The sequence below is a fragment of the Rhinolophus sinicus genome, chromosome 1 (genome assembly GCF_057876585.1).
Source record: "Rhinolophus sinicus isolate RSI-liver-muscle chromosome 1, RSI-T2T, whole genome shotgun sequence".
NCBI lineage: Eukaryota > Metazoa > Chordata > Mammalia > Chiroptera > Rhinolophidae > Rhinolophus > Rhinolophus sinicus.
Genome location: NC_142501.1, coordinates 53,450,306 through 53,478,025, shown reverse-complemented (window position 1 = coordinate 53,478,025; position 27,720 = coordinate 53,450,306). Strand labels below are relative to the sequence as shown.

Below are 27,720 nucleotides of genomic sequence, written 5' to 3'. Positions count from 1 at the left end.
GTGCTCATATCATCACCCTTGCTTCAGAATTCTCTTTTTCATGAATAACAGATACCATTGGGATAAAAAAACAGTGCTTTCTCTCAAAGTAATTTCCTTAAGTTCTAAGCAATAATTTCCTCCAAAATTGTCTTCTGTTTTCACTGGGTAGTATATTACATGAAACTAGAAATTCTAAAACTTTTCTATTTGCCTTATTTGTTCTATAGTCTAATTTCTAGGACAACTTTATTATCTTGGCTTTTTAGTAACTACAGCAACTTCATTGTGCCCGAAGACTCAGGGCACAAAAGTCCCCGCTCTCAGCCACTAAGTCTTTGAATTTCTGTACCGTTTGCACGTGTGGTGGGTGAATTACAGAAGACTGAGCTGTCTGGATGACCCCCTGAACCTGTACTTTGTCTCCAGGAAGAGGTACAATTGTCACTGGCGCAGATCCTCTTAATGACATCTAAGAACAAATGAAAATTCAATTAACAAAATATATATTGTACCTATGCACATAAGATACCAGAGTTCTTAACACTGGAAAACACATTTCAGAGCTTATTATATTTAACCACACCTATTAACCAAACATTAGGTATGTTCTATGGGCCAGAGAGCGCATGAGAGGACTGAGAGCACAAACTAATTACAAATAGAATACGAGCTATAAGAGGAAAAGTAGAAAGTACTGTACTGTGGGAGCAAAGAAAGGGTGCTATTCAGCTGGGTCTTGAAGGATGGATAATTCCCTGAAGGTGTGTATGGGGAAGGGGGTTGAAAGGCATTCTGGGCAGAGGAATTGACTGTGCAAAAAAGGGGAGGCTCTCTAGAACACGTTATTCTGAACAGATTTGATTGAAAACCAATCAAGAGTCAAAAAGTAAGAGAAATACCAACTTTGGGCAGTATCTTTAAATAAAAATCAAGTATTTCAAGTAAATAACTGAATCATGAAATTATAATTTATTTCTGTGGAAATCAGATAAGGTTTCATGGAAATACCACAATTAAAATGCTAAACCAAGAAAAGCTCACCCATCATCCCTTAAGGCTGAGCTCAGGTTCTACTTCTTCCAAGAAACTTTTTCAGGTATTTTCAGTTAACAGAGATCTCTTGCCTTCCTCTAAACTACTCTGGTTCATACCATTCATCTTGGACTTAAATCACAAAATAAAATCCAAGATTGCTTCTCAGGTCCTGAAAGTCACCTTCCTGATTGCTCCCCTAGTTGCATTAGGCCCCCAAAACAATGCCTTATTTCCTTTCACTGAAGGGTCTTTTCCCCTTCCCAAGACTGGATTAAATTCCAGTCTCTCATCCCCCAAAATGCCCAAGCTATGAAATTTTGCATGTAAAATTTTATCCAGCTACTGAGAAATGTAAACTCTCAGAACAAATGACTCCATTCAACCTCCCCACACCTCCAAGAACATGACCAAACTCCAGCAGCACAGCTTCTACCAGCTCAAGGCCATGTCCCTAGGATGCCCCCACCCCCCTTTATAATGCCTGCCTGGGACAGAAAGCTCAGTGCTGCCAAAAGAATTCACTGTTTGTTCCAGCCAAAAACCTGACTACAGGTCCCTGACCTCACTTTTCTTGGAGCATATACTTTACAAAACTTGCAGTTGTAAATCCCTTCTCCAACCCTTAGGACGTAATTCTTCTACAACCTAGAAATGTCTTTCTCTTGAACACAATCAAGGAGTAGGGCCCTTGTCTCCCAGTCTGAGAGGGTAGGGGTCTAAGCACCAATTAGCAAACAGAGGCACCTTTCCTTTAGCATGCCCCTGGGTTTCAGAAGCCACCCACCCACCTTTTGTTTCAACAGAGCTGAGCTCAATTTATGCTGGAGTCTCTCTTCCCTACTGCATTAGTCTGAATGAAATCTGTCTTACTGCCTTTAACAAACGTCCAGTTCTGTTTCTCTTTGACAGCACCCCAATGTGGGGATACAGAAATAGAAGAGTAAAATAAACAGAGAATTCACAAATCTCAAGAATCTAGCTCTAGAGTTACAATTACACTCACAAATAATAAATGAAAAGTCCCCTTACCTTTTGGACCCCAACTTAAGCCAATCACTCAGTTAATGAGGAGAGCCTTGCTGGGATTAATTTACAGTTCTAAAAGGATGAAAGCAATCATTCCTCCAGGGTTTCCAGCCATCCTTGTGATACGGTGCAGACTGTGGGTCTGCAGGTGGAAAAGGAGAAAAGGCACCTTTGTTTTAGCTTGTAGCTGTCCCTCCCCCTTATAATCACTGTTCTAATCTCGTCACTCAGGCTCCCAAGCCTGGTGTCTTCCCACTCCCACCCTCAAACTTGATAATCTAAATCCTGAGACCTCTCTCAAAAGAGGAAATGAAGAGCTAGTCCTCCAATTTTAACCTGAGGTTGAAAGGCAGCCTCCACTCGTTACTTTTCAGTGCAAACAGAGCTTTCTGCAATGATGAAACTGTTCCATATACATGTACCAACCAGTCACTGGCCACACGTGACTATCAAGCACCTGAAATGGTAGTGTCACCAAGGCACTGATTTTTAATTTTACTGAATTTTAAGTAATTAAAACTGAAATATCCCCTTGTGGCTACCATACTGAACAGTGCAGTTCTAGATATTAGAGACAGAGAAACTGCTTGTATACTACAGCTCCAAACACAGAACTCCTCTTAGGAGATTTTAGAAGTAGAAAGAAAGGGGAGCTACAGGATCCTGATTTCCTCTCACTCCATGGGGTAGCTGAGCCCAAAGTTCCTCTTATACAAGTAACTGGGCAGAAATTAGCATACTCCTCATCGGCCTGGGGCTCCCTGGACTACAAGCACTGGGGTACGGGAGGGCGAGGAGTGAGAGTGGCATATGAGAGAAGTCTCTACTTAGCCAGAGTTTGAATTCAAAGTCTTCTAATTCCAGAAGGCACACAGGCTTTGGAGTCAGACGGGCTTGGGATGAATTTCAGCTAAAGGCACTCACTAGCTCTGTGAGGCTAAACAAATTCCTAAACCTTTCAGGACCTCAGGCCAGCATGGTCAAGGAGAATGTTTTCTGCTCTAAGGTTTAATAGGGCCATTCTCATTGTTGACACCTATCTTGTTCCAGCCAATGCCCTAACTTTCAAATAAAGAGAACTGGTATCTTTGAATTCAATAAATTAAAAATGTTCATCCATGCAGCATCTAAAGAGATCTGTAATACCACCAGTGGCGGAATGTGTATCATATTTTGAGAAACACTACTCTAGAGAATCGTGTGTGTGTGTGTGTGTGTGTTTGTGTAGACAAGCAAATCTAAGCAATATTATCTTTTGAATATCAGGACTGAGTTTGGATTAAACAGCTAACAAGACTCAACAAATGTTTTACATGGGCAGATGGTGTGTTAGATCTTCAAGATAAAAAAAGACACAACAGACATAGTTACTGTATTCAGAGCCCATCACAAAGATACCAATTCAAGAGATTTGAATATATTGTTTCAGGACACATGTCTCAACATATGGCATTTATTTGTTCTTAAAAGCCTGGCGGAAAAGCAGAAATTCACACCAAAATGAGAGTACATGGGGGTGTGTGGAAAGAGACGGGGGTATGTGTGGCAAAAGTAAACAGTAAAATCATCTAGTTTTCTGTCATCTAGAAAAAAATGTTGTGAAGCGAGAAACAGGGCGAAGGTGGAACAAAGAGGAGATATATCCTGGTTGAGAGACAATTCTCTATGGGTCTGGTGTTTCTATGAGTCTTCTGAGCAGAGGCATTGACAACTTTTGTTCTGGACTATCTTTTCAAGGATGTTTTTATGGTGAACAGTTTTGGAAGACAAATTAGTATCTCCCTGCAGGGCAAAGAGCAGATCTGTTTGCTGTCCAGAATAATAAAGGTAATGTCTCCCTTGAGGGCAAAGGTTGGACAGGTTTACTAGAAGTTCTCCTTTGTCATAGATTGACCAAATAGGCGTGGGTTTATTTCTGGGCTACCTGATAACAAACTGTACTGCAAGGCTGTATTAATCAAAACAGCATGGTACTGGCATAAAAACAGACACACAGATCAATGGAACAGAACAGAGAGCTCAGGAACAATCTTCCCGCCCTCCCAGAACATCTGGCAACACCTGGGGACTTCTTGTGGGTTGTTACAATGGGGGGGTGCTACTGACATCCAGTGGACAGACCAGGAATGCTGCTAAACATCCCACAATGCCGTCAGTTCCCCACAACAAAAAAATAACAAGCTCAAAATGTCTATAATGTTGAGATTTTTCTAAAACATATACTTAAGATAAAAGAAAAGTAATTTCAAATGGAAACTTAGACATGTAAGAAGGAATGGAGAACAACAAAGGTGATAAATATGTGGGGGGAAAAACAATGTTTACTGCATAAAATAATTATGATGCTTTACGGGATTAAAAGAGAGAAAGATAAATTAAGTCCTAACAAATTAGAAAGAGGATAAATGGAAATAAATGTTCTAAGGTCACTGGATCGTCTGAGAGAACAGTGAAAATACTAACTTTAGGCTTTACTAAGCAGGCATGCTGTAATTAGGACAATCACTAAAAAACTGTCATCTAGTTTATGTACAGTCCAAATTAATACAAGTGCTGGTGGGATGGAATGAGAAGAAATAATTCAAAAGAAGATGAGAAAAAGAAACATGGAACATGTCGTCAAAAAGCACAAAATAAGGTGGTAGGTCTAAATAGTATCACACACACACACACACACACACACACACAACACACCCAGAAATTATGTTAAAGGTACATGGACAAAGGCTCTGTTGAAAGTCTAGAAGACTACAATGGGGTACTATTCAGCCATTAAAAAAAATGGTATCTTGCAGTTTGGGAAAAACTTGGATGGCCCTTGAGGGCATTATGCTAAGTAAAATTAGAATGGGTACAACTTAAAGAAACTCACAATGCCAACTTTGGGCACTTAAATGAATCAACAGCGCTCTCATACACTTCTGGTGGTGGTGTAAAATTGGCACAAGTGTGTAAAACTACTGGCAGTTATCTTCTGTAACTAAATGTTTGCACCCTACAGCCACGAAATTCATGTGGAGCATAAACATGTACAAGAATGTTCATTAAGCAAAATTCACAACATCTAAAAACTGAAGGAGAAAAGTCTGGGAGACTAGATTTTTAAAGAAAATCTAGCTATGTACTGTTAACAAGAGATACACCTAAAAACAAAAGGACACAGAAAGTTTGAAAGTGCAGGAAAAAAGATGTCATTAAGATACAACTGAATTAAAATCTAAATAGTATCAAATTAGACTTTAAGGTAAAAAGCATTTCTAGGAATAAAGACACAGATAAAAGGGACAATTCTCCAGGAATATACAGTAATTACAAAACCGACCTTAATTTAATAATATAGCCTCATGACACGCTCACAATCACACAGCATAAACTGAAGGACTGACTATTAGAAGCAAGTCCACAACCATAATGGAAGAGTAACACATTTCTCTCAGGTACAGAACAAGCAGACAAAAAGGATAAAGACATAGGAGCTTTAAACAACCCAACCAACAAAGTTGATCTAATAAATATATAAAACTCTGCATCCAACAACTGCAGAATACACGTTGAAGTCCACACTAAACATTTTTTTAAATTTACCATTGATTTCATGACAGCATAGTTGTATTGCAAATTAGTTCCTGACTTACCAGTTTTGTGACCAAAATCATACACATTCTATTACTTCATGGGAAGAAATATCAAAGAACCACACAATTGCTTCTCAAGTAAAACAAGTACTCAAAATCCTATCATTATTTAGAAGAATGCACTGAATATGAAAAATTTGAGATACAAACTCACTATTTTTTTAATGATTTCAGCAAAGTTGGAATCTTAACGTTAAGGACAGAAACTTGCTGGTCTTGGTTCCTCTAAATAGTTGTAAGTGATACAGTGTACTAAATCTTCTTCTAAGGAACAATTATTCTTAGTTCTATTACCACAAAAGCCTCTTTTATCAACAGAAAATGCTACTGTGTATACTCACATTACCTTTGAAAAGTCTCATACTCAAGATTTCCTGAGTTTCCAACAGCCACACATTTCAGTCATCTCACCAACTCTATCTTTACACATTACAATAGTATTTTGCTACTACTACACTTCAGTTTTATATTAGAACGTTCACTCTATATTTTGGGGAACATTCATCTCTTATCATCGATTGTTGAGATGGGACCTCTTATGTAAGCTCCTCCATATAGTGGTTAGCTTAAATTATGAACCCTTGTGGTCAATTAGTTTAGTCATATTACTTTATGTAATTTGGGGCTGTAATCTAACAGTTTTATGGGCCAAGTCCAGAGTGTTATAAGACTATTATAGCACAGTTATTATAAGATGACATATCTAAATTATCCTGATATGTCTACTATCGGTAAAATGTTATTACAGTATGATATTTGTAAGTCACATCTACTCTCAGATCCCAGTGAAGAAACTAGATATTCCTTATAAATACATTTTGTCATACTCGCCCAAGCTAAGAGTCAATCCATTCAACAAAATATCTCATTTCACACTATCTGCAAAATAAATGGATAGATGATGAGAAAAGTTGCACTGTTAATAACCCTTAATTTGCTTTCAAAATGAAAATGATCTTTACAAGCACCCACAGAATATTTGCCAAGATACCATCTTAGATAATAAATCAAACCTTAACAAATTTAAAAGAACTGTAGTCATACAATGTTTTCTGACCATTAATAGAATCAATAGAAATCAATTAATAAACAACAGAAACATCTTTAAATACATGAAAACTAAATAGCACACTCCTAATTAATCAACAGGTCAAAGAGGAAGTATCAAAAATATATAAAATATACAAAGAAGTAAATGAAAATGAAAACAACAAATCAAAATTTGTGGGAAGCATCTAAAACAGTGCTGAGGATAATTTATAGCAATGAATATTTTCATTAACAAAAAGATCTCCAATTAGTAATATAAGTTCCTCCCTTAAGAAACTAGAAAAAAATAAACAAAATAAAATCAAAGCGAGCAGAAGGACGGAAATAATAAACATAAGAGCAGAAATCAGTAAATTAAAAACAGGAAAACAACAGAGAAAATACAATAAAACAAAAAGCTAGTTCTTTGGGGGACTAAAGATCAATAAAATCTATAAACCTCTGGCAAGACTGACAAAGAAAAGAGAAGACATAAATCACCAACATAAGTAAAGAAACGGGATATCATCATAAACCCCACAGCTATTAAATAGGTAACAAGGCAACACTATGAACAGCTCTGTATTTATAAGTTTGACAACTTAGAAGAAATGCATCAATTTCTTGAAAACCAAAAACCACCAAAACTTGGCCAACATGAAATAGCCTAAACAGACCTCCCCAAAAAGAAATTTCCAGGTCCAGGTTTCACTGGCGAGTTTTACAAAACATTTAAAGGAGAATTTATGCTGATTTTTATACAATCTCTTCTAGAAAAGAGAAGAGAAAGGAATCCTTTCCAACTCGTTTTATAAGGCCAAAGACATTACAAAAGAAGAAAACGACAGACCACTATCATGAATGTAGATGCAAAAATCTTCAACAAAATATTAGCAAACAGAATCCAGCAACATATAATAAGAATATACCACCACAACCAAGTGCTATTTCACGTATGTAAGGCTGGTTCAACATCTTAAAATCAATCAAGGCAATCCACAATATCAACAGGTTATAGAAGAAAAAATGTATTATGATCACACCAATTGATACAAAAAAAGCATCTGACAAATCTAACATCATTTCATGAAAAAAACAACAACAAAAAAAAAACGAAAACAAAATCTCTCCAAAAATTAGGTCTAGAAGGGAACTTCCTCAAACTCACAAAGAGCATGTATAAAAAACCTACCGCTAACATTAGACTTAATGATAGAATGAATGCTTTCCCTTTAAAATTGGGAAAAAAGAAAGAATGTCCATTCTCACAACTCAACACAGTTCTGGAAGTTCTAGCCAGTGCAATAAGGCAAAAAGAAATAAAATATACATACCAGGGTACCAAAAAAATGTGTACATATGACTTGTATTCATCGTTTGTTATTGGTATATATCGAGTATTACAATTTTAATAGTTTTTTCCTTTCTTAAAATGTGTATACATTTTTTCACACCCTCTGTATATTGGAAAATAAAAAATAATATCATCTCTATTTGCAGATGACATGACTGCCCACACAGAAAATACCAAGGAATATTAAAAAATAAAATAAAAAGTCATCCCTCCTAGAACTAATATTTGCATTTAGTGCACCTGCATTTCTAAATACTAACAACTGAAATTAAAAATCAACACAATATCATTACAATAGCTCCAAAGAAAATATGCAATATTTACAATTACTCGAAAGAAAATGAAATACTTAGGTATAAGTCTAACAAAACATATACAGGATCTGTATGTTGAAAATGACAAAATGCTATGGAAAGACATCAAAGGAGATTAAATAATTGGAAAGATTTACTGTATTCAAGAATTGGAAGATTCAACAAGATATCGATTCTCCCCAGCTGAACTATAGGTTTTGTAGACATACACAAGCTTATTCTAAAATTTATATGGAAAAGAAAAGGCCCTAAAATAGCCAAAACAATTTTGAAAAGAGTAAAATGGGAGGAATCATTCTTCCTGATGTTAAGGCTTACTATGCTTAGTAATCAAGACACTGGTATTGACAGAAGGACAGACATATAGATCAATGGAACACAATAAAGAAAACCCATAAATCGACAAATATGTCCAACTGATTTCTGACAAAGGTGCAAAAGCAATTCAATGATACTCTTTTCAACAAATGGTACTATAGCGGTTGTATATCCATAGGCAAAAACAACAAAAAAAATCTCAAATCTATACAAAAGTTAACATAAAATGGATAATGGATTAAATGTAAAATATAAAACTATAAAATTCTTAGGAAGAAACATAGGGAAAAAAACCTTTGAAATTTAGGACTAGGCAAAGAGTTTTGAGACACCAAAAGCACAATCCATAAAAGGAAAAATTGACAAATTGCACTAATCAAAATTTAAAACTTTTGGCTTTGTGAAAGACCCTGTTAAGCAAATAAAAAAGAAAAATTATTCTTCTACACCCCCATACCATCCATGCTGGAAACATCCAAATAAATTCACCTAGATTTCTAACTCACTCTATATGAGAATCTTCCTTGATCAAAAAGTAAAACCCAGATGATCAAGAATGTCCAAGGCATTAGAGGGAGCATCTCCAGGTAAGAATTACTGAAAGCACTGATGTGCGCACACACATTCTTAGCTTATCCCTGGATGAACCTTGGGTCAAGTTCTCATGTCAAAAATATGAATGGAATGCAGATCAATCTGTGTTGAAAGTGTTTTGGAGCCAAGCCTATCTGTAATTTCTTAAGCTATCCTCATCCTCTGCCTGGAGGCAACAAAGGACTGGTGATTGCAGACTATGGAGTTGTAGTAGGCGCTATGATGTAATTCTCAGATCCCCTTTCACTAGTACAAGACTCATTCCCCAGCTGCTGGAGGACAGCTGCTGGCATATAGTGTTCAGTTGTGAGCTCTCTTTGGAATTGCCTGGTTGATGACAGTCACTTGCCTGAGGCTGCACACACCTCTTCCCAGGTCAGTCAAGATCCAACGACTGGTGCCTGCAGGGATAAAAAGGCCTGGCTGGCCCCTTATCCTAATTCTTAAGAGCTATCTCAGCTTCAAAGCTCTCTACAGGGTCGGTGGAGGCCTTCATTGACATTGAACCACAGTCCAATTTCTCCCTCTGCTCAATCCTGTTTCTTTCTCTTCCTTTCTTTCCCTTCCAAAAGTGGTAATCAATCCCAAAAGGACTCCCTAATAAACCTGCGTGCTCGTCTCCATCTCATCGTTTGCTTCCAGGAAACCCAAACTGTGACAGAAGTGAAACTGATGGAATTCAAATCACTTCTCTAGCCTTACTAGTTGTGTGACCTCCAAAATGGGGATTATAAAAGCAAGATAGGCTGATAGGATGTTTGAAGGCATTAAAACATGTAATGCTTAGAAATGCACCTGGCACACAATGGACACTCAATAAATGTTAGCCGTTACTATCATCGTGGTTTTCCACATTCACACGTGGTTAAAGTATACAAGTTTCTCCACAATATGAGACTTACTGCAAGTGATGAGTTGGAACAGACCTTAGAGACCACCAAATCTGATGCCCTTCATTTCCAGATGATGAACATCAAAAATCTAAATAAGTAACTTAGTCCACGTTCCAGAGACACTAAGTGATAAAATAAGGATGCAGGCCAGGTCTTTATCCATGTTCTTTCCACAGAGCAAGACAGCTTCTCAATCTACATATACTTGTAATTAAATAAATTCAACAAGTACTGAGTCTCTGCCCTTCACCTTCTTGCCAGAACGTAACCTTGGCTTCCTCGGAAGAACACTGCCCCCTCCTACAGTTCGCTCCTGCACATCTCATACCAGAACCCTGTGTGTTTCCTGTGCTCTTCACTGCTACTTCCAGACCACTATCCCTTCAAAGTCCTCCCTGAAAACTCCCAATTTTGAGGTTCAGAGCAGCAGTCCGTGTGGCAGTCATGTCCCCTCATTTCTTAAAGACTTTAGTACCCTAATCACGATCCTCCCCAATACTACTCCTGATATAATTTGTGGCGATTTCAATATGCAACACCCAGTATCCTTCCATGCCCTGGACCTCTGTTTTTCGTTCCTCTCCTTCCAAGTCCTGCCTTCTACCCTCCTCAGCCACCCACTTCCAGTGTCATACCTTACAGGGTTTCTAAACAGGCATTTTGGGCAGGACAAGTCTTCCATGTGCAGGAATATCCTGCTCAATGCAGAACAGTTAGCATCTCTGGCCCCTGCCCATTAAATTCCAGTGGCAACCCCTCCCTCCATATTTGTAGGCATCTCAGTGGAGCAGTACCACTCCAGTTGAGAACCACTTACTTAAACCTTATCATTATTAATAAATGCACCCCTCCATAATCTCAAGTATCCCTCTCTTTGAGTACCACTTGTTTTCAACTCACTACGGCTATTTGGACTCTCCGCAATTCTTGGGCCCCACAGGAAACTAGAATCCATTGAGCCTATTATCTTTTTCCTGCTTTCGACCCTATCAAGTCCCCACTTCATTCCTAATAGTTTCAATTACACGGTCCAGCACCGTATCACATACACCTCCAAGGTCCTTTTCTTGCTTCACTGGAGTACCTGGACGAAACAGCAACCCTGTTAACTCACCTGTAACATGCATGCAAGTATCGGAATCTCACTGGACAGAAACACACATCTCATCTTAATGGTCTCACTTTAAATCCATGACTAGTAACCTCAAGTAGAGGGTTGATGCTCTCCAGCAATCGTGCTACCTGTCCCTAGTCCACTTCCATCTCCTACTGTCCCTGCAGACTATTTCATATTTCCTCTTTCCTCCCTATCTTCTCAAAACATTTTATTTCACTGAAAAACAAAGACGTTATCAAAAAGAAAACTTTCAGGGTATCTCATTCCCAATCTACTCATCTAAACTGTATTTCCTTTCTTTCTTATTATGATACACTGGTGCTCATATTATATACATTTTTCTCCATGGAGACTCATTCTCATCTCCTCCTCTCCTTAAGGACATCATCCCAGGATTGTCCTCTCTCGCCTGTAACATCAAATTTTCCTTCTACGCTATCATTCCCACTGGTATACAAACAGGCTGTTAATTCCTCCCATCTTAAAAAGTCATAATAAAAATAAAACTTCCATAACCTACAACCCCCTCCAGCACTTCTTAGCTCCATTTTGCAGCAAAACTCCTTGAAGGAGTTGTCTATTCATTTTGTGGTCAATGAGTTTGTCAATTCATTCTCTCCCCTCTCTTTTTCCATGCTTTCTTGAATCCAATTAGATTTTTATCCCCACTCCCACCGAAATAGTTCTTGTCAAGGTTATCAATTAACTCCCTGTTGCCAAATAGTCTATTCTTATTATTTACGGTAGTTATGTTCCATCAAGTCACCATGTACACTGATTTAGCAAATTCTGAACCACTGCTCCAGGGAAAATAGAGGGTTAAGTTCCTACAAACCTCCCGGCACATTTTCTTCAACTAGTCAATATATAACCTTGTTTTATGTGGGTTTCTGTTTAAAGACACCTTATTTAAATACATTCATTAACACTGAACTCACAGTCAATGGCGCTGCAACTCATGTCTGAATGAAACTTACTTAACACATGTATTTGCTACATAAGGTCCAGCACAGCCTTCTTGTACTTGGGCAACACTTCAGCACTATGCTTGGAGGCCATTTTAACCAGCAAAATCACCAACAAAAAGCACAAAAATGCAAAAAACGTAGCACTAATGAGACCACAAAAATAACTGTTTACAGAATGAGAACTAAAATAAGACAGAGCACTACCTCTCGACCTCAGCTGGGAAAGTGTGCATCAAGTGACTCTAATTTTTCACTACTCGAGTGTCCACTAATGACCACAAAAGTGCTCTGAGTATTGATTTTGGAGTTAAACATACATTTTGTCAAGTAGGAGAATTTACAAGTAAAGAATCCTTGAATAATGAGGATCCACTGTGCAATAGTTAATTTTTACTCCTCATTTGACCTACCAGCAGCATTTTACAGTTGACTATAACCTCATTCTTAATTAGCAAGATCCCAATTTCTCTTGATTTTCCTCTTACCTCACTGACTACCCTTTTTTAATCTCCCCTAACTCCAAATGTTAGAGCTCCAGAGTGAAACCCATGGACCTCCTCTGACTATACTCACCCCACAGTAATCTCATCTAGCCCCATGACTTTAATTACACTTATGTTGAATAGATACTGTCCCTAAGCTCTTGGATGTTCTGTTGTTTTTCTCCCCACTTTTTTCTCTTTAAGTTTGGATAATTTCTGTTGACCTATCTTCAAGTTCATCGATTCTTTCCTTGGCTGGGTCAAGTCTACTAATAAGGCACCAAACATACTCCACCTATATCACAATTTTTATTTCTAGCATTTCCATTCAACTCATATAGTTTCCATTCCTCTGCCGAAATTTACCCTCCTGTTCATACATGTTATCCACCTTTTCCACTAGAGCCTTTGATATGTTATTCATTGTTATTTTAAATTCACTATCTGATAGTTCTAACAACTGGGTCATCCTGAGCCTATTGATTATTTTTGTATTTTGACAGTGGGATATTTTTTCTCGCTTTTTTGTTTCATAATTTTTGCCTGAGTGATGGGTATCAGTGTAAGACTGTATTGACTAAGGAAATAGTATTTATGCCTGAAGATGGGCATGCCTCCTCTTCTACTATTACTGGGGGGCTCGAAGGGGGAGGGGTTGAGTCAATCTATTCAGGAATTGAGCTGGGTTTGAGTTTTGTTGTTATGATTACCTTAAGTGTACTACCAACTTCAAATTCCTCTAGTGTGACCTTGTGCTTAGAGTGGAGTTTGGTTTGCCAGAGAGTTTCTTGCATTGTTCTTACTCCACCCTCAGCTTTAGGCTTTGACTCCATAGAAACTGTGAGATAATAAATGTGTGTTGCTTTAAGCCACTAAATTTGTGTTGATTCGTTTTGCAGCATAGAAAACTAATACAGATAGTATCACAAACTTAACAGGCCAAACTCCTGATTGCCAAAATCCCCTGAAAAAGAAAAGAAAAACATTCTCCAGTGTTGTCCATCTCAATAAACGGCAACTCCATTCTTAACAGTTATTCAAGCCAAAAACTGTAGAGTCAATCTTGATTCCTTTTTTCCTCTAAAACCCACATCAAATCTAAAAGCAAACGCTGTTGACTTTACAACCAAATTACATCGAGAATCTAACTTTCTCTCAGCACCATCACTGCTACCACCTTGGTCCAAGCCACCACTATGTCTCACGCACATTACTGTTCACAGCCTCCTAACTGGTTTTACTGCTTCCACTCCACGAAGCAGTCAGTGATCCTGTTAAAATATCAGTCAGATGTTATTGCTCAAAACACTCCAAAGGCTCCACATCTCACCCAGATTAAAAGCCAAAAACCTTACAGTGGCACCCCAAGCCCGCCTTATTTGGGGCTCTCCCCTTCCCCCCAAACCTCTCTGCCTCACCTTGTATCGCTCTCTCCTCATCCCTCCTCCTCCCACCACACTGGACTCCCTGCTGTTCCTCAACCAAGCCAAGCACATATCAGTCTGAGTTTTACAATTGTTGGTCCATATAACTGAAGAAGCGTTTCCACAGACAGGACTTCTCTGACCACCTTATATAAAAAAAGCAAGTCCCCCTGTCCCCAGCAAGAAGTCCGTATCTCTCCTACCTGCTTTGCTAGTTTCCACAGCACAAAACTGCCAACTGATACCTGTTTTATTGCTTGTCTCCCCAAAACTAAAATGTAAGTTCCGGGCCAGCCCGGTGGCTCAGGCGGTTGGAGTTCCGTGCTCCTAACTCCGAAGGCTGCTGGTTCGATTCCCACATGGGCCAGTGGGCTCTCAACCACAAGGTTGCAGGTTCGACTCCTCAACTCCTGCAAGGGATGGTGGGCAGCGCCCCCTGCAACTAAGATTGAACACGGCACCTTGAGCTGAGCTGCCTCCCGGATGGCTCAGTTGGTTGGAGCGCGTCCTCTCAACCACAAGGTTGCTGGTTTGACTCCTGCAAGGGATGGTGGGCTGCGTCCCCTGCAACTAACAACAGCGACTGGACCTGGAGCTGAACTGTGTCCTCCACAACTACGATTGAAAGGACAACTTGACTTGGAAAAAGTCCTGAAAGTACACACTGTTCCCCCAATAAAGTTCTGTTTCCCTTCCCCAATAAAATCTAAAAAAAAAAAAAAATGTACCCCCCAAAAAAAGTTCCATGTGAGCTGAGACTTCTGTTCATTATTGTACCTTCAGCTTATATTAAATGACTAAGTACTGCTGTGTTACATACTGTTTCCTTATAGAATTTAGAGTCTAACAGTCAAGCCACAAGAATATTTTGGATATAAAGTCAGTGACGGTATTTTTAAAATCACTGTAAAATTATTTATCACTTAGAAATGTACTTATTCTACCTCACTGCAAATAAGTTTCTGAGGAAACTTGGAAAACATTCACATCTAACCAAAATAAGATATATAAAGTAAGCCAACTAAATTAAAACATTTCTGTGAAGGGCTCAAATAATAGAAGGGTAACCAAAGATTCCATCGTTCTTTTCCCATCACGATCTGGAAAAGATACTCTTATTCTTCACAGATATAGCCAAATAATAGAGAAGGATGCATAAAGCTTGAAGGATTGACCCTTTAGGGCCTTGGTTCTCAAACTTTTTGGTCTCAAGACCCTTTGACATTCTTAAAAATTGAGGTCCCCAAGGAACTTTTATTTATGTGGGTTTTTATCTACTAGTACTTACATTTAAAACAGAAATTTTAAAAATATTTAACAGTTCACTTACAAATAACAAGAGATCCATTACACGTTAGCATAAATAGCACATTTTCATTAATATAACTAAATTTTCCCCAAGAAAATTAGTGAGAGACATGGCATTGGTTTACAATTCTGCAAATCTCTTTAATGTTTGAGTTAATAGAAAATTCTCTTACTGCTTCTACATTAAATAGGTTGCCATATGTTGTTTTGGTCAAGGTATATGAAGAAAGTCTGGCCTCACAGAGATACGTAGTTAGAAAACTGAGGGGTATTTTAATAGTCTTTTCAGTTAACTGGATATTCTTTGCTACCACATCAAAACTCGACAGCTTGTAGTTTCTTAAAGGTTGTTTGCAATGTACAATGTGAACTTCGTGTATTATGTCAAGATGAAAATCCACTGGTCTATCTTGCACTCTGAATGCATCTTATACCCATACATGACTTTGTAAAACAATTTTGTAATTAAAAAGTCTGTAACTACTGGCAAGCTGTCAAGTTCACCATGGTGAATACAAGTTTTCCTTCCTCCTCTTCCTCCCTCCCCACTCCGTTTGAGCCGTTGTTTCTCAGTCTAGTTGTGTAGGACACAGCTCCCTGGCCCATGCTGGTGTTATGAGCCTTGTGCTCCCCCCGGCTGAGGCAGTTGGTCGCCAGTCGTCAGCTGGCCGCTCACAGCAGCTCCTGGCAGCACACAGCAACCCACAGCAGCCCACGGCAGCTCACAGCAGCCCACGCCAACCTCCGGCTGCTCACGGCAGCCCAGCTCCAGGGAGAGCCGTTGTTCACAATCTTAGCTGTAGAGGGCGCAGCTCACTGGCCCATGTGGGAATCGAACTAGAGACACTGGAGACCTCGGCGTTAGGGTGCTCCAACAACCTGAGACACTGGGCTGGCCCCAAAGTTCTAATTTTTGCCTGAAAGTTCAAATCTTATCATTGGCAACAAATACTGTCAGTTGTTTACCTTGAAGTGGGTCAGGTACATGGATCAGACAATTTGAAATTTGAAAAACATCATCATTTTCTGCAATATGCATGCCTGTCAATTTCAATCCTCAAGTGAATATGCCTATTTTCCAGTTCAACAAAAATGTTTTCTATATATCCACAATAAATGTATTGAATTGAAGATGATTTACCTCTTGAAACTATTAGTTTGTTTCAGGTTAGCTCAACGAGCCAAATTTTTCATTTTTCTTATGCAGCAACAAAATTAGTCTGAAAAAAATGTAAATCATGCAACACATAAAATGAAATCTACTTCTCCAAGTTTTGAAAAGTAGAGTTATTAAAAAAACACTAAATATACTTTGTCTAAAAGAAAATAAAATTGAATGATCTTGACAGATGCTTAAGTAAAATCTACCTTCTGTATAGGTATTTCAACATTTTAGTTTTTTTCGCTTGGTTCTTTTTTGAACATTAGTAATTAGACATGTGAAACAGCTGATTAATTTGCATAGAAACTATTCCTAACTGGCTCAATATTTCAGCTGGTCCTTGCCTTACCTGTTGAGCAATATGAGAAATATGAGCTCCCTGAACTGTTGAACCAGGTTGGGGCGCTGTCTCTGAAGTGTTACTCTTGTGGGAATCTTCCATAATCAACTGTAAGGGGGAAAAAGTCAGTTAAAAGATGCTTTCTAATCTAATTTTCAAAAAATCTTAAGACATTTCTTAATAGGCATACTTTTTTCAGAGGAACAGGACAAAGCTTTTCTATACTACGGGCTGAGTTCAATTTATCCAGACTCAATGAATATGTTTCCACAATTCTGCTCTGGGTGTGTATAAATCTAACTGTAAGAGCTTAAAAATGGTTAAAAAAAAAAAGTGCTACAGAATATGTACAGTTGTGTAAAAGTTGGTAACTCAGTTGCTTTCACGGAAGAGAATTAGTAGCTATAGTACAGAGATAGAAAAGAGACTTTTCCTTGCGTATTCTTTTAAATATTTTGAATTTTGATCCACGTGAACATTTTTAAATTTAACAAATAGCACATATGTACATAAATTATTGAGACTAAATTTTCAAGTGTTATCCCACTCAAGAAGTATGACAGTCTTCCTGTTCATGGACACACCATTCCTTTCTCCAGTCTAGGGAACAGTTCCTAATTGCACATATAGTTTTATATAGAGAATTACTGAGTGAAAATTGAACAAAGTAAATAAATAAATAAATAAAACTATACCTAAGGTGGTTCCAGAAATCTAGACAATCAACTGCAGGATATGTAAGCTGGATAAGAATGAGAATAAATGGTTATATGAGATGAATTATGCCAAATGGGGGAAGCACCACTTAGAAAGAGACTGGTAAAAAAAAATTGGGTAGAATTTAAGGTTTTTATGGTTATATGCAAAGATTAAAAAAAAAAAAAAGAGGGCTGGCCAGCAAATGTATGAAAAGATGCTCAATATCACTAATTATTAGGGAGATGAAAATCAAATCAATGAGTATCACCTTACATCAAGATGCTTAATATAAAATTAAAAAAAAAAAAACATTGGCGAGGATGTGGATGAATTAGAATATTTGTGCACTGTGGTTGTGAATGGTGCAGCTGCTGTAGAAAACAGTATGATGGTTACTCAAAAAATTAAAGATATATAGAATTACTATATGATCCAACAGTCCCACTTTGGGGTATATATCCAAAAAACTGAAAGCAGGTCTCAAAGAGCTATTTGCACACCCATCTGCATAGCAGCATCATTCACAATAATCAAAGGAGGCAGAAACCCAAATGTTCATCGATGGATGGACGGGTAAACAAAATGTGGCACATAAACACAATGGAATATTATTAAGCTTTAAAAAGGAAATTGTGACACATGATACAATATGAATGAATCTTGAGGACATTATGCTAAGTGAAATAAGCCAGTCACAAAAAGACAAATATTGTATGATTTCACTTATTTAAGGTAGCTGGAGTAGTCAAACCCATAGAAACGGGAAATAGAATGGTAGTTGCCAGGGGCAGGGGGGAGGGGGAAACGGGGTTATTATTTAATGGGTGTGAAAAAATTCTATAGATTGGCTAAACAATGTGATGTGCTTACCACTCGTGAATTGTGTACTTTAAAATGGTTAAGATAGTAAATTTTATGTTATGTGTATTTTACCACAATTTAAAATGTTTTAAAAGAGAGACAGAGAGCAACTAAAATACTTGCACCTTAGCATCACTGATTTAATAATTGTGAAGTTTAAGCCTACGTATTCTTTCTTCATTTTCTTTCTTTTTTTTTTTTTGGAGATCAGAAAACAAATTCATTAACATCTGGATTAAAGCTATTGTTTTTACTCATTGAGAAAAGGTATAAAATCACCTCAAACAAAGTGTTTTTCCCTCTAAATATGTCATTAGTCTTGTTTCCCCTAATATGGAGAATATACAACAAAAAGAAAGGATCACAGAATCTAAACTACAATATTGTCTAACTTCTTTTCAGTCTTTTCTTTTCACAGCTTTTAAAAAGTCAGAAACATACTGTATGTACAATTTTGTCTCCTGTTTCCATTTATCACAAATATTTTTTAGGTTTTAAATAAGCATATTTAAAGGCTACATAATATTCCATCCAGTGAAGGTACATAATTCCTGTTTTTTCAAATAAAGTAAAACAATACTGTGATTAATATCTTTGGTATGTAAAGCTTTTCATGTAATTAAAGTTATTTCCATAGCATATATTCCAAGAAGAATTACTTGACCAAGGAGTATGAATATTTAAAAGTTTTGAAAGAATTATAGTCCATCAGAAGCATAAGAAAGCAATGGGAATTTTTTTTAAAGTCATTACTAACATGGTAAGTAAAAAATGATATATTACATTTCTTTAATTCTTCATTAGTTCTGTGAGCTATCTGGTTCAGATTATTTGTCCATCCATCTACTAGAACTTAGTGTTTTTATTAACCATATTATTTCTTCATATAAAATTTATTTCTATCATGTTGTTATGAATGCTTTGCAAATATTACTTACCTATGATTATTTTAAAACTTTAAATTTTGACAATTCATCTACTGTTTCCTTTGTTATTTTTTCAACTGCTTTTAAGCCTATACATGAAGTGATCAAAAATACGATGAGGGGGCCGGCCCGGTGGCTCCGGCGGTTAGAGCTCCATGCTCCTAACTCCGAAGGCTGCCGGTTCGATTCCCACATGGGCCAGTGGGCTCTCAACCACAAGGTTGCCAGTTCAATTCCTCGAGTCCCACAAGGGATGGTGGGCAGCGCCCCCTGCAACTAAGATTGAACACGACACCTTGAGCTGAGCTGCTGCTGAGCTCCTGGATGGCTGTTGGTTGGAGTGCGTCCTCTCAACCACAAGGTTGCCGGTTCGACTCTCACAAGGATGGTGGGCTGTGCCCCCTGCAACTAGCAACGGCAACTGGATCTGGAGCTGAGCTGCGCCCTCCACAACTAAGACTGAAGGACAACAACTTGACTTGGGGAAAAAAAAAAGTCCTGGAAGTACACACTGTTCCCCAATAAAGTCCTGTTCCCCTTCCCCAATAAAAAAAATCTTTAAAAAAAATACGATGAATGTTAAATTAAAAAAAAATTATTACAATAAAAGACATATTGCCATTAAGCCCCCTCAAAATACTTCCCCTTGCTTCAAACATGCTTATCCCATAGTTCTTGCCACTTTCTGAAGCAGTTCTGGAAATCCTCTTTCATGAGTGTCTTTTAGTTACACTGTCATGGCTGCCTCGATGTCCTGAACCGATTTAAAACGTTTTCCTTTCATGGTCATTTGACTTTGGGGAAGAGTCAGAAGTTGCATGGTACCAGATCTGGTGAATAAGGTGGGTGAAGACACACCGTAATGTTTTTACTTGACAGAAATTGCCGTACCAGAAGCGATGTGTGACATGGAGCGTTGTCATGATGGAGGATGAAGTAAAGATACTCACGAAAGAGGACTTCCAGAACTGCTCCAGAAAGTGGCAAGAATGATGGGATAAGTGTGTTCGAAGTGAGAGAGAGTATTTTGAGGGGGATTTATAGCTGTCTTTTACTGTAATACTTTTTTAAATTTAAATATTCAGCGTATCGTTGATCAGACCTCGGATAGTCCCTTCTTCAAGAAGAGTGCAGTGATTTTTAATCTATACTAATACAAGTGTAATCCCACAGAGTAAACAGACAGAATCAAAGATGGAATTATATATTTTCTACTATCTCTATTGAAACAGGCTTTTTAAACACTCCTGTTCAGAAGACATAAGTTAGAATATAGGGCAAAGAAAGAAAGAAAAAAAAAATGTAGTGCTAAAGCACTGAAGCTATAAAAGATCTTTTTAAAACCTTGTTAAATTACTGGAAATGATACTTTTCTGTTTCTCTGTGACTCACTGATTCCCCCAATCTCATAACAATATTAAGAAGAAATCCTATATCTAATGGAAACTAACATGATCAACAAGACAACACACATTTCCTAGTAAAAGCTGCTAAAGTCAGCAAACAACACTTTGGACGATTATTACAACCACATTTCCTATAGAAAAGAAGATAACCTATTTTCTATGATTTTTTGAAAGAGGAATCAACTAATCACCATTTTTTTCCCCAAAATGAAAACACCTTTATAGTTTCATCTAATTATAAACAATACATACTCTGTATTTTTTAAAGATGTTATGAGTATAACCTTTATTTGTTCACTTATTTTTAGCTATTGTTCTTAAAATTGAGGTTAAGATTAACAATCTGTTTAAAACTTGCTCAACATAGAATTTTATGTGTACAAAGGCATTTTCAGTAAAAAATAAAGTAAACCCCAGGAAGCAGCTGAAGCTTAACATGAGATAACCCCAAGTAGGGCAGAATCACAAGGGGGAAGTAAAACAGCTTCAAAAGTGCCATCAATGGGAATGACTTTGGGGACCTGAGAAATCGCCAATTCTCAGTGATCTTGCTAAAATATAGAGAATGTAAGTAAAGGCATGGCATTTTTGAGAAAACTTGTAAAGACACTGAACTAAGAGTTTTTAAATATATTTCCTGGATTCCCTAAATTGAGGCTCGAAAAAGTCATTTATTGTAGATCTCACATTAAGATGTGAATGTAAGACCTTAAGCCAGAACTGTTTTAATCCAAAGTCCATGTTCTTTTATTCCAGGAATATGCTCACATTCCCAACTTGTCCATTTGGCAAATTTGTATCTGATTTCAAGTTACATCCTCAACATGATGTTCATGACTTAATGCTTCCACTGTGCTTTACAGATCATTCTAATGAGTTTACTTAACACTCTGAACTGTGTTTATTGGCATGTCTGTTTCCCCTAGTCTTAAGGCATGCAGGACAGGGCTTGTAGCACATGACTGAACGTATGTGCGGTGCCCAGCAGAGACCCTCATGTCTACTGTGAATAGTAAACATCATTCATTTGATGAATGAAGAGGGTCTTAGTTTCCTCCTATAGAGGATGCTGAACTATGATAAGCTTGAGGGCAGGGAGTCTCTTGCTCACCATTTCCACAACTGAACTCATGATATCCCCTCAAAATTACTCCTATTGTCACACTGAAATTTCTTTCAGATCTTCAGCCTGCTTTGCTTTCTCTCACCTTTAGGCTTCCACATATGCTATCCCCTCTGCCTGAAACACTAGCCGCCCCTTTTCTTGCGGCCTATTCCTATGAGTAATTCTTCAGGACAAACTTTCATGACTCCCCTAGACTGGTCTAGAAGCTCAGGCAGTATACCCACAGCACATGTTCCCCCTCTTCTCCGGGCACTTATCACAATACTGTAATTGCCTGCTTGCTGTCTCTCCACCAGAATGCAAGTTCCTGGGAGTCAAAGACCACATCCTGTTCCCAACATAGCACTAATACCTTTTAATGTGCTTTATAGCACATTTATTACTGCTGAGTAAATCAATGGGCTTAACTTACTTAAAACTGATAGAAATAATGGTTAAAAAAATATCTTTAGACAATTACTTCAACCCCGCTTTAGAAACAGGATAATTCAGGCACAAGAAAACACCCTACTTGAGAGTTGGAAATTCATTATAAATAAATAGGATGACCTATGGGGGTGGGAGGGGGAGAAACACTTTAAATGGGACTGCCCCCTACTGGTGATATAGTGATACTGCACAGATGAATTGCAGACCAAACATAACCTTAAACGATAATTACAAATAATATACTAACACATTCATCTTTAGGACAACAGAATTTATTCTAATTGAGACACTGAAGTAAGTGCACATCGTAAGTCTAGAGCAAAAAACAGCAAATAAAACTGCATGTTTCTGTTGGTAATAAAATTCTAAGTATAAAATGCATTTAGCAAAGTGTACAAACTTTATCACAAACGAGGCCAGTTTGACAAAGATGTTTGCCAAATCTATATAGAAAAAGCCTCAGGAACATACAGGCTCTCAATGACTATTATTAGCCCACTGCTGCTAAAAAGGTAACAAAATAACTAGACATTATCTAACATCTACAAGAATTTTAAAGAGATTAAGCTGTAAGTTCCACGGCGTAGTCGACGTTGTGAAATACCATCCTGTGTTACGATACAGGAGAAAATAAAAGAATATCTCCTGGGTTTGACCGTCTGTCCAGAGGTAAACAGACGAGAGGTAAACACACTCTCCTACGTCACTCATCGGCTACACTTGCCCGTTACTGTTTCGTGCACTGGTATCTGTGTGAATACTTCACTGTCTCCCACTCGAATGTAAGTTCCGTGAAGGAGAGGGCTGTTTCTGCCCTCCCCCGCGAGGCCGCACGCGCGGCCTCACACCCCCAGGGCTCCCGGTGCGCTCCCTGGAGCAATGCACCGCTCTCCCGCCCCGCTCCGCGGGCCAAGCGCGGACGCCAAGGCCACGCCGCCCTCCCCCTACTCCCGCTCCAACCCCGAGACCTTCCACCGAGGGCGCTCGCCTAGAACCGCGGAGGGACGGTTTCAGAGGCGAAAGTTACCCCGCGGCGGGAGGTCTTAGATTTTATTTTGATGGGGGGGGGGGCCGGGTTAACAGAAGAAGTAGACGGATGACTAAAAGGGCACAGCGCGACCAAGCCTCGAGAACCGGAAGCGCGCTCCGCCGGGGAACAGCGGGCAGGCCCTCCCCCTTCCGCTGCGCGCCCTCCGCACCCCTCCCCCACTGCCGCTGCCCGCACGCGACCCCCACCCGGCGCGGCGTCCGCGCCGCGCCGCGTCCCCGTACCCTCCCCCTGCCCGAGGACTCGGGAGCACTTCCCACCCCCGTCCCCCGCTTACCTGTGGCTGCCGCCTGGCCGCTGTCCGGGGCGGGAACTTCCACTCCCCCCTCCCAGGTGGATCCGAATTCACTATTTCCCCACCCCCTCAAACGGCGGGAGACGTGCCTCTCTTTCAAGCGTCTGGCTGGGCGGGGAGAATCAGTGTCACTTAGCCAACTGTCCTACGCTACCGTTTCCTCGGCAGTCAGGGCCGCCACTGGCGGCATGATCTACACCAGACCGGGGGCGGGGAAGGGAGGGGGGCAAAACTGAGTGAGCGTGGGGGGGGTGAGGTTAAGGCGGTGCCTCCGTGCGGGCCGACGTTACGTCACCACGTTGCTCACGTGACGCGCAGCCATCTTGTACCGTGTTTCCTCGGAATGGCGAGTTGCGCAGGTTGAATGTGTTACTGCGGCGAGAGTTGGTGAAAGTTGCCTGCGGTCCCTTTCACTTCAGCTCTGCCCGCACTCCTGCCACACGTTTGTTCTCGGAGGCCATCACCAGCTCGGTGGTGTCAGGAGGCCGCTCGGCGTTGGGCAGCTTTCATCGCTTGGTGGCAACGCTTAGTTTAGCTCCTGCTTGCTTCCGGATTTGGTGATCAGGCCGAGCTGCCGTCCCTGGCACTGACCCACCCACGCTGCTTGTAGAGCGAACTGATTTGAAGCATAGATAGGCTTGTCCTCAGCTTCTTAAGTTCACCCAGACTTTTTAACCCCATAAAGTTACGTTAAGAGTTGGATACTTTATCCCACGTGAAAAGATTTTCTACAAAGACTGATTAAATAAGGCGAGGGTAACTTGTCACACTGAAGCAGATTTACCCCAACTGTTAAACCTTAGAAAAAAGTCACAATGGAGTATTGTGAAATAAAATGTTACACCGTCGTTTTCATACATCACAGAAACTTATAAAAATATTTTTTAATATGTCTCCCTTTATGGAGAAGGGATTATGCTTTGCAGACTAATGCCTCATCCCTTCTTTATCCATTTCTTTTTTTTTCTTTACCCATTTCCCTGCAAAATGTTCTTTTATGGCTTTGTAGTGATAATAAACAAATGATAAACCTTTTAGTATGCACTTGACAAAATGAAAAGTTCCTGACTTTTTCTCAAATTTTACTAGTTTTCCTTCAATGTAGGAAACTGATTTAGTAGATAGAGCCCTTTCCTGGTTTTGAGCTACAGGGCCGGATAATATGCTTTAAAGCTCAAGAGTTACTGTGTGCCACACACGTCTAAGAGCCCACAAACGTTTAGCCATTGTTACTCAGCAAACATTGACTACCTATTAAAAGCTAAAACAGGTCAACTGGCCTTTAGATTTTTGATTAGGCAAATTACCCAACCTCTCTAAGCTTGTCTTCTCCTGATCAAAGTCAGGAAAAGTGTAATACTGAGCCCAGATCCCTGCATTATTTAAAGAATCAAAATGTATTCTAGGAAAGCACAATACACTATCAAGGTTGGGAGTGGGGAAGAGGTTCTCAGACATTAACCTTTCCAGCGTCAGTTATTCAGGAATCCAGAAGAACATTAGTGCCTGGAAGGAGGGTTCTATGTTTATTCTTCCTTGGAATACAGCATGCTTAACAAATGTTAATTAGTAAAAGGGGCAGGGGGACTGAAAAATGTTACCATTAAATGAAACTAAGTTTTACTGAAACCTTTAAAATGTGCATGGGCTGCTACTTCTTGGGCTCCTCTTCCACCTGTAGTGTCTTACGACTAAAACACTGCCACTCACAAATATTCCCACCATCCCTGCTTCTTTCTCATGAAGTGTCACAAGCTGTACCTGCCACTCTTCTAAACCCTGAGGAATAACTAGATGAAGAAAAAAAAGTCTTGGCTACAATGTACACTGTTCTATCTGAATAGTAACAGTTTCATAAACCAGATGGACAGGTCTTTGACTTCAGAAGTGAGGAAATAAACAGAAACCTAAACTACCTCCACCCTCCCTCAGGAACCTTTCTTTGCCAATTATTTCTCATTGCTACATTTGGAAACTTTCCCTTTCTACTGGCTTTCCCAGCACAGGAATATTCTATTCCAACTTTGAACAGCCTCCCCCACATCTACATCCCTCTTTTTACTATCCCATCTCTTTCCTTCCTATGTACAGATAAAGCTTCTGGAAAGGGTAGCCTGTTCAGTCACACCTCCCCATCACTCCTCTCTTAAACCAGTTTTCTGTCTTCTGCCCCCATAGCTGCAAGTGAAATCAGCTCTGACCAGTCACCAGTGATTGTCTAGATACCAGAGATAGCAGAGGCTAGCTAGTCCCCATTTTACTCAGCTTCATGGTGGCCTCTGGCAATTGACCACGCCCTCCTCTTTAAAACACTTCGCTATTTTCTATGCCCATGCTCTTTCTTGGTTTCACCTCTCTCTCTAGTTATTCCTTCCCTTTTGTAGACTTTTTTCCTCCACCAGCCTTTAAATGCTGTCGGTCCCCCAAGGCTCCCATTACTGATCCTTTTCTCACTTTACATGCTCTTCCTTGGCAATGTTATCCACTTCCATGGCTTCAACTACCACTTTTAAAAGGATGTCTCCAATATCCAGTTCTTGCCCAGAGCTGTCCTGAGGCAGAGATCTAAATATTCAGCTGCCTGTTGGACCCCTTCACTTGCATGTTCCACGGCACCTCAAAGGAACATGACCAAAATGGAACACAGCATCTTCTTTTCCAAATCTGTTCTTTTGTTCCCTGTCTTTGTAAATGGCCCCACATCTACCTAACTCCCCGTCAGAAACCTAAGAGTTACTTTGGATTCCTCCTTTCTTACCCCAAATACTCAACGGTTGAAATCTTACTGTCTCCCAAATTTGCACATTGCCTCTCCTCTCCATCCTGTCACTGCCATGGTTGAAGTGTTCTTGCTCAATCACTGCCAGTTATTGCAAAGACCTCCCAACTGGTCTCCCTGCCTCAGGTTAAACCGCCCTTTCCCTACTCATACCAAACCATTTTCTGTATGACTACCAGAACAATCTTCTATATTTCAAATCTGAGCATGTTATTCCCTTGCTATAAATTCCTCATTGGCCCTCTGGATAAAAGGCCAAAAGTCTTAGCATGACAGAAAAGGCCCTTACTGTTGTATCCTTGGCTCAAGCCTCCATAGGTAACTTTTACTTTTCTTCCTTCAAAACCTATGTCCTAATAATGAATTGCAGTTCCCAGAATACGCAACTGTCTTCCTCCTCGTTGTCTTGCTCTTACCTGTGTCATCCTTCAGAACGCAGATCTGATGTTACCTTCTCCAGCATGTTATTCCTCTCTATTCTCCCTCTTTGCTGGATTGGGTGCCTATCCTACCTGCTCCCACAGTCCACCTCTATTTGTAACCCTAATATTAGGGTGATGCAAAAGTAATTGCAGTTTAAAAGGTTAAAAATAATTGCAAAATCCGCAATTACTTTTGCACCAACCTAATATATTGTTTTCCTGTATTTCCTCGAGGGTAGTGACTTGATATTTTTCTCTAACTTCAGTTCTCATCGTAGAGCCTTGTGCCTAGTGGGTAGGCATACAATAAATGTGTGTTAAACGAAAAAATGTTCTCAGCTGTTTAAATAGCTTGGACCATAATTCAAGGACCACTTTGAGTCTGAGCACATGCACAATTTGATGGGTTCCCATCAAGTTTCTTGAAACCAGGAAATGGAAGAGCAAATGAAATATTACTTTAGGGAAAGCTGAAATCCAGCCCAATTACAGATTAGAAAAAAAATAAAATTTACAATCAATGGTTTAAAACTACCAAATGCCACCTGGGTAGGAGGAAAATGAAGCTATAATTATTCCTGACTAAAGGCTTCTTAGTTTTCAAAATGACTCTCTACTGTTCCTTGACCTGGCCTCCTTTTATAGCACTGGTTTGCTGTGATCTCTGTGTTCATTTTCCTTAGCCCACTCTAGCTATCTTTGGGTCTTACCATCTGAAGTTAAATTTAAAATTTATGAATTCTCCCAA

General features: G+C 39.3%; 1 protein-coding gene across 13 annotated transcripts in view; it reads right to left on the bottom strand.

The window, feature by feature from the left end:
- The window catches only part of ATF1 (activating transcription factor 1), a 50,069-nt gene extending 25,744 nt beyond the window's left edge, over positions 1 to 24,325 (bottom strand). Inside the window, exons 1-5 of one of the 13 annotated variants that reach the window (XM_088799402.1) lie at positions 23,754 to 24,311; positions 16,991 to 17,089; positions 16,621 to 16,699; positions 2,047 to 2,185; positions 332 to 451 (exon numbers count right to left, since the gene is read on the bottom strand). In XM_088799402.1, the coding sequence (XP_088655528.1) occupies positions 332 to 451 (120 nt within the window). In that variant the 5' untranslated portion in view covers positions 2,047 to 2,185; positions 16,621 to 16,699; positions 16,991 to 17,089; positions 23,754 to 24,311. Of the gene's footprint in view, positions 1 to 331; positions 452 to 2,046; positions 2,186 to 16,620; positions 16,700 to 16,990; positions 17,090 to 17,676; positions 17,696 to 19,479; positions 19,927 to 23,753 lie in introns of those variants that run through there. The other 12 variants (XM_088799403.1, XM_019724571.3, XM_088799392.1 and 9 more) reach the window with 12 other exon arrangements.
- Between the last annotated feature and the right edge of the window lie 3,395 nt (positions 24,326 to 27,720).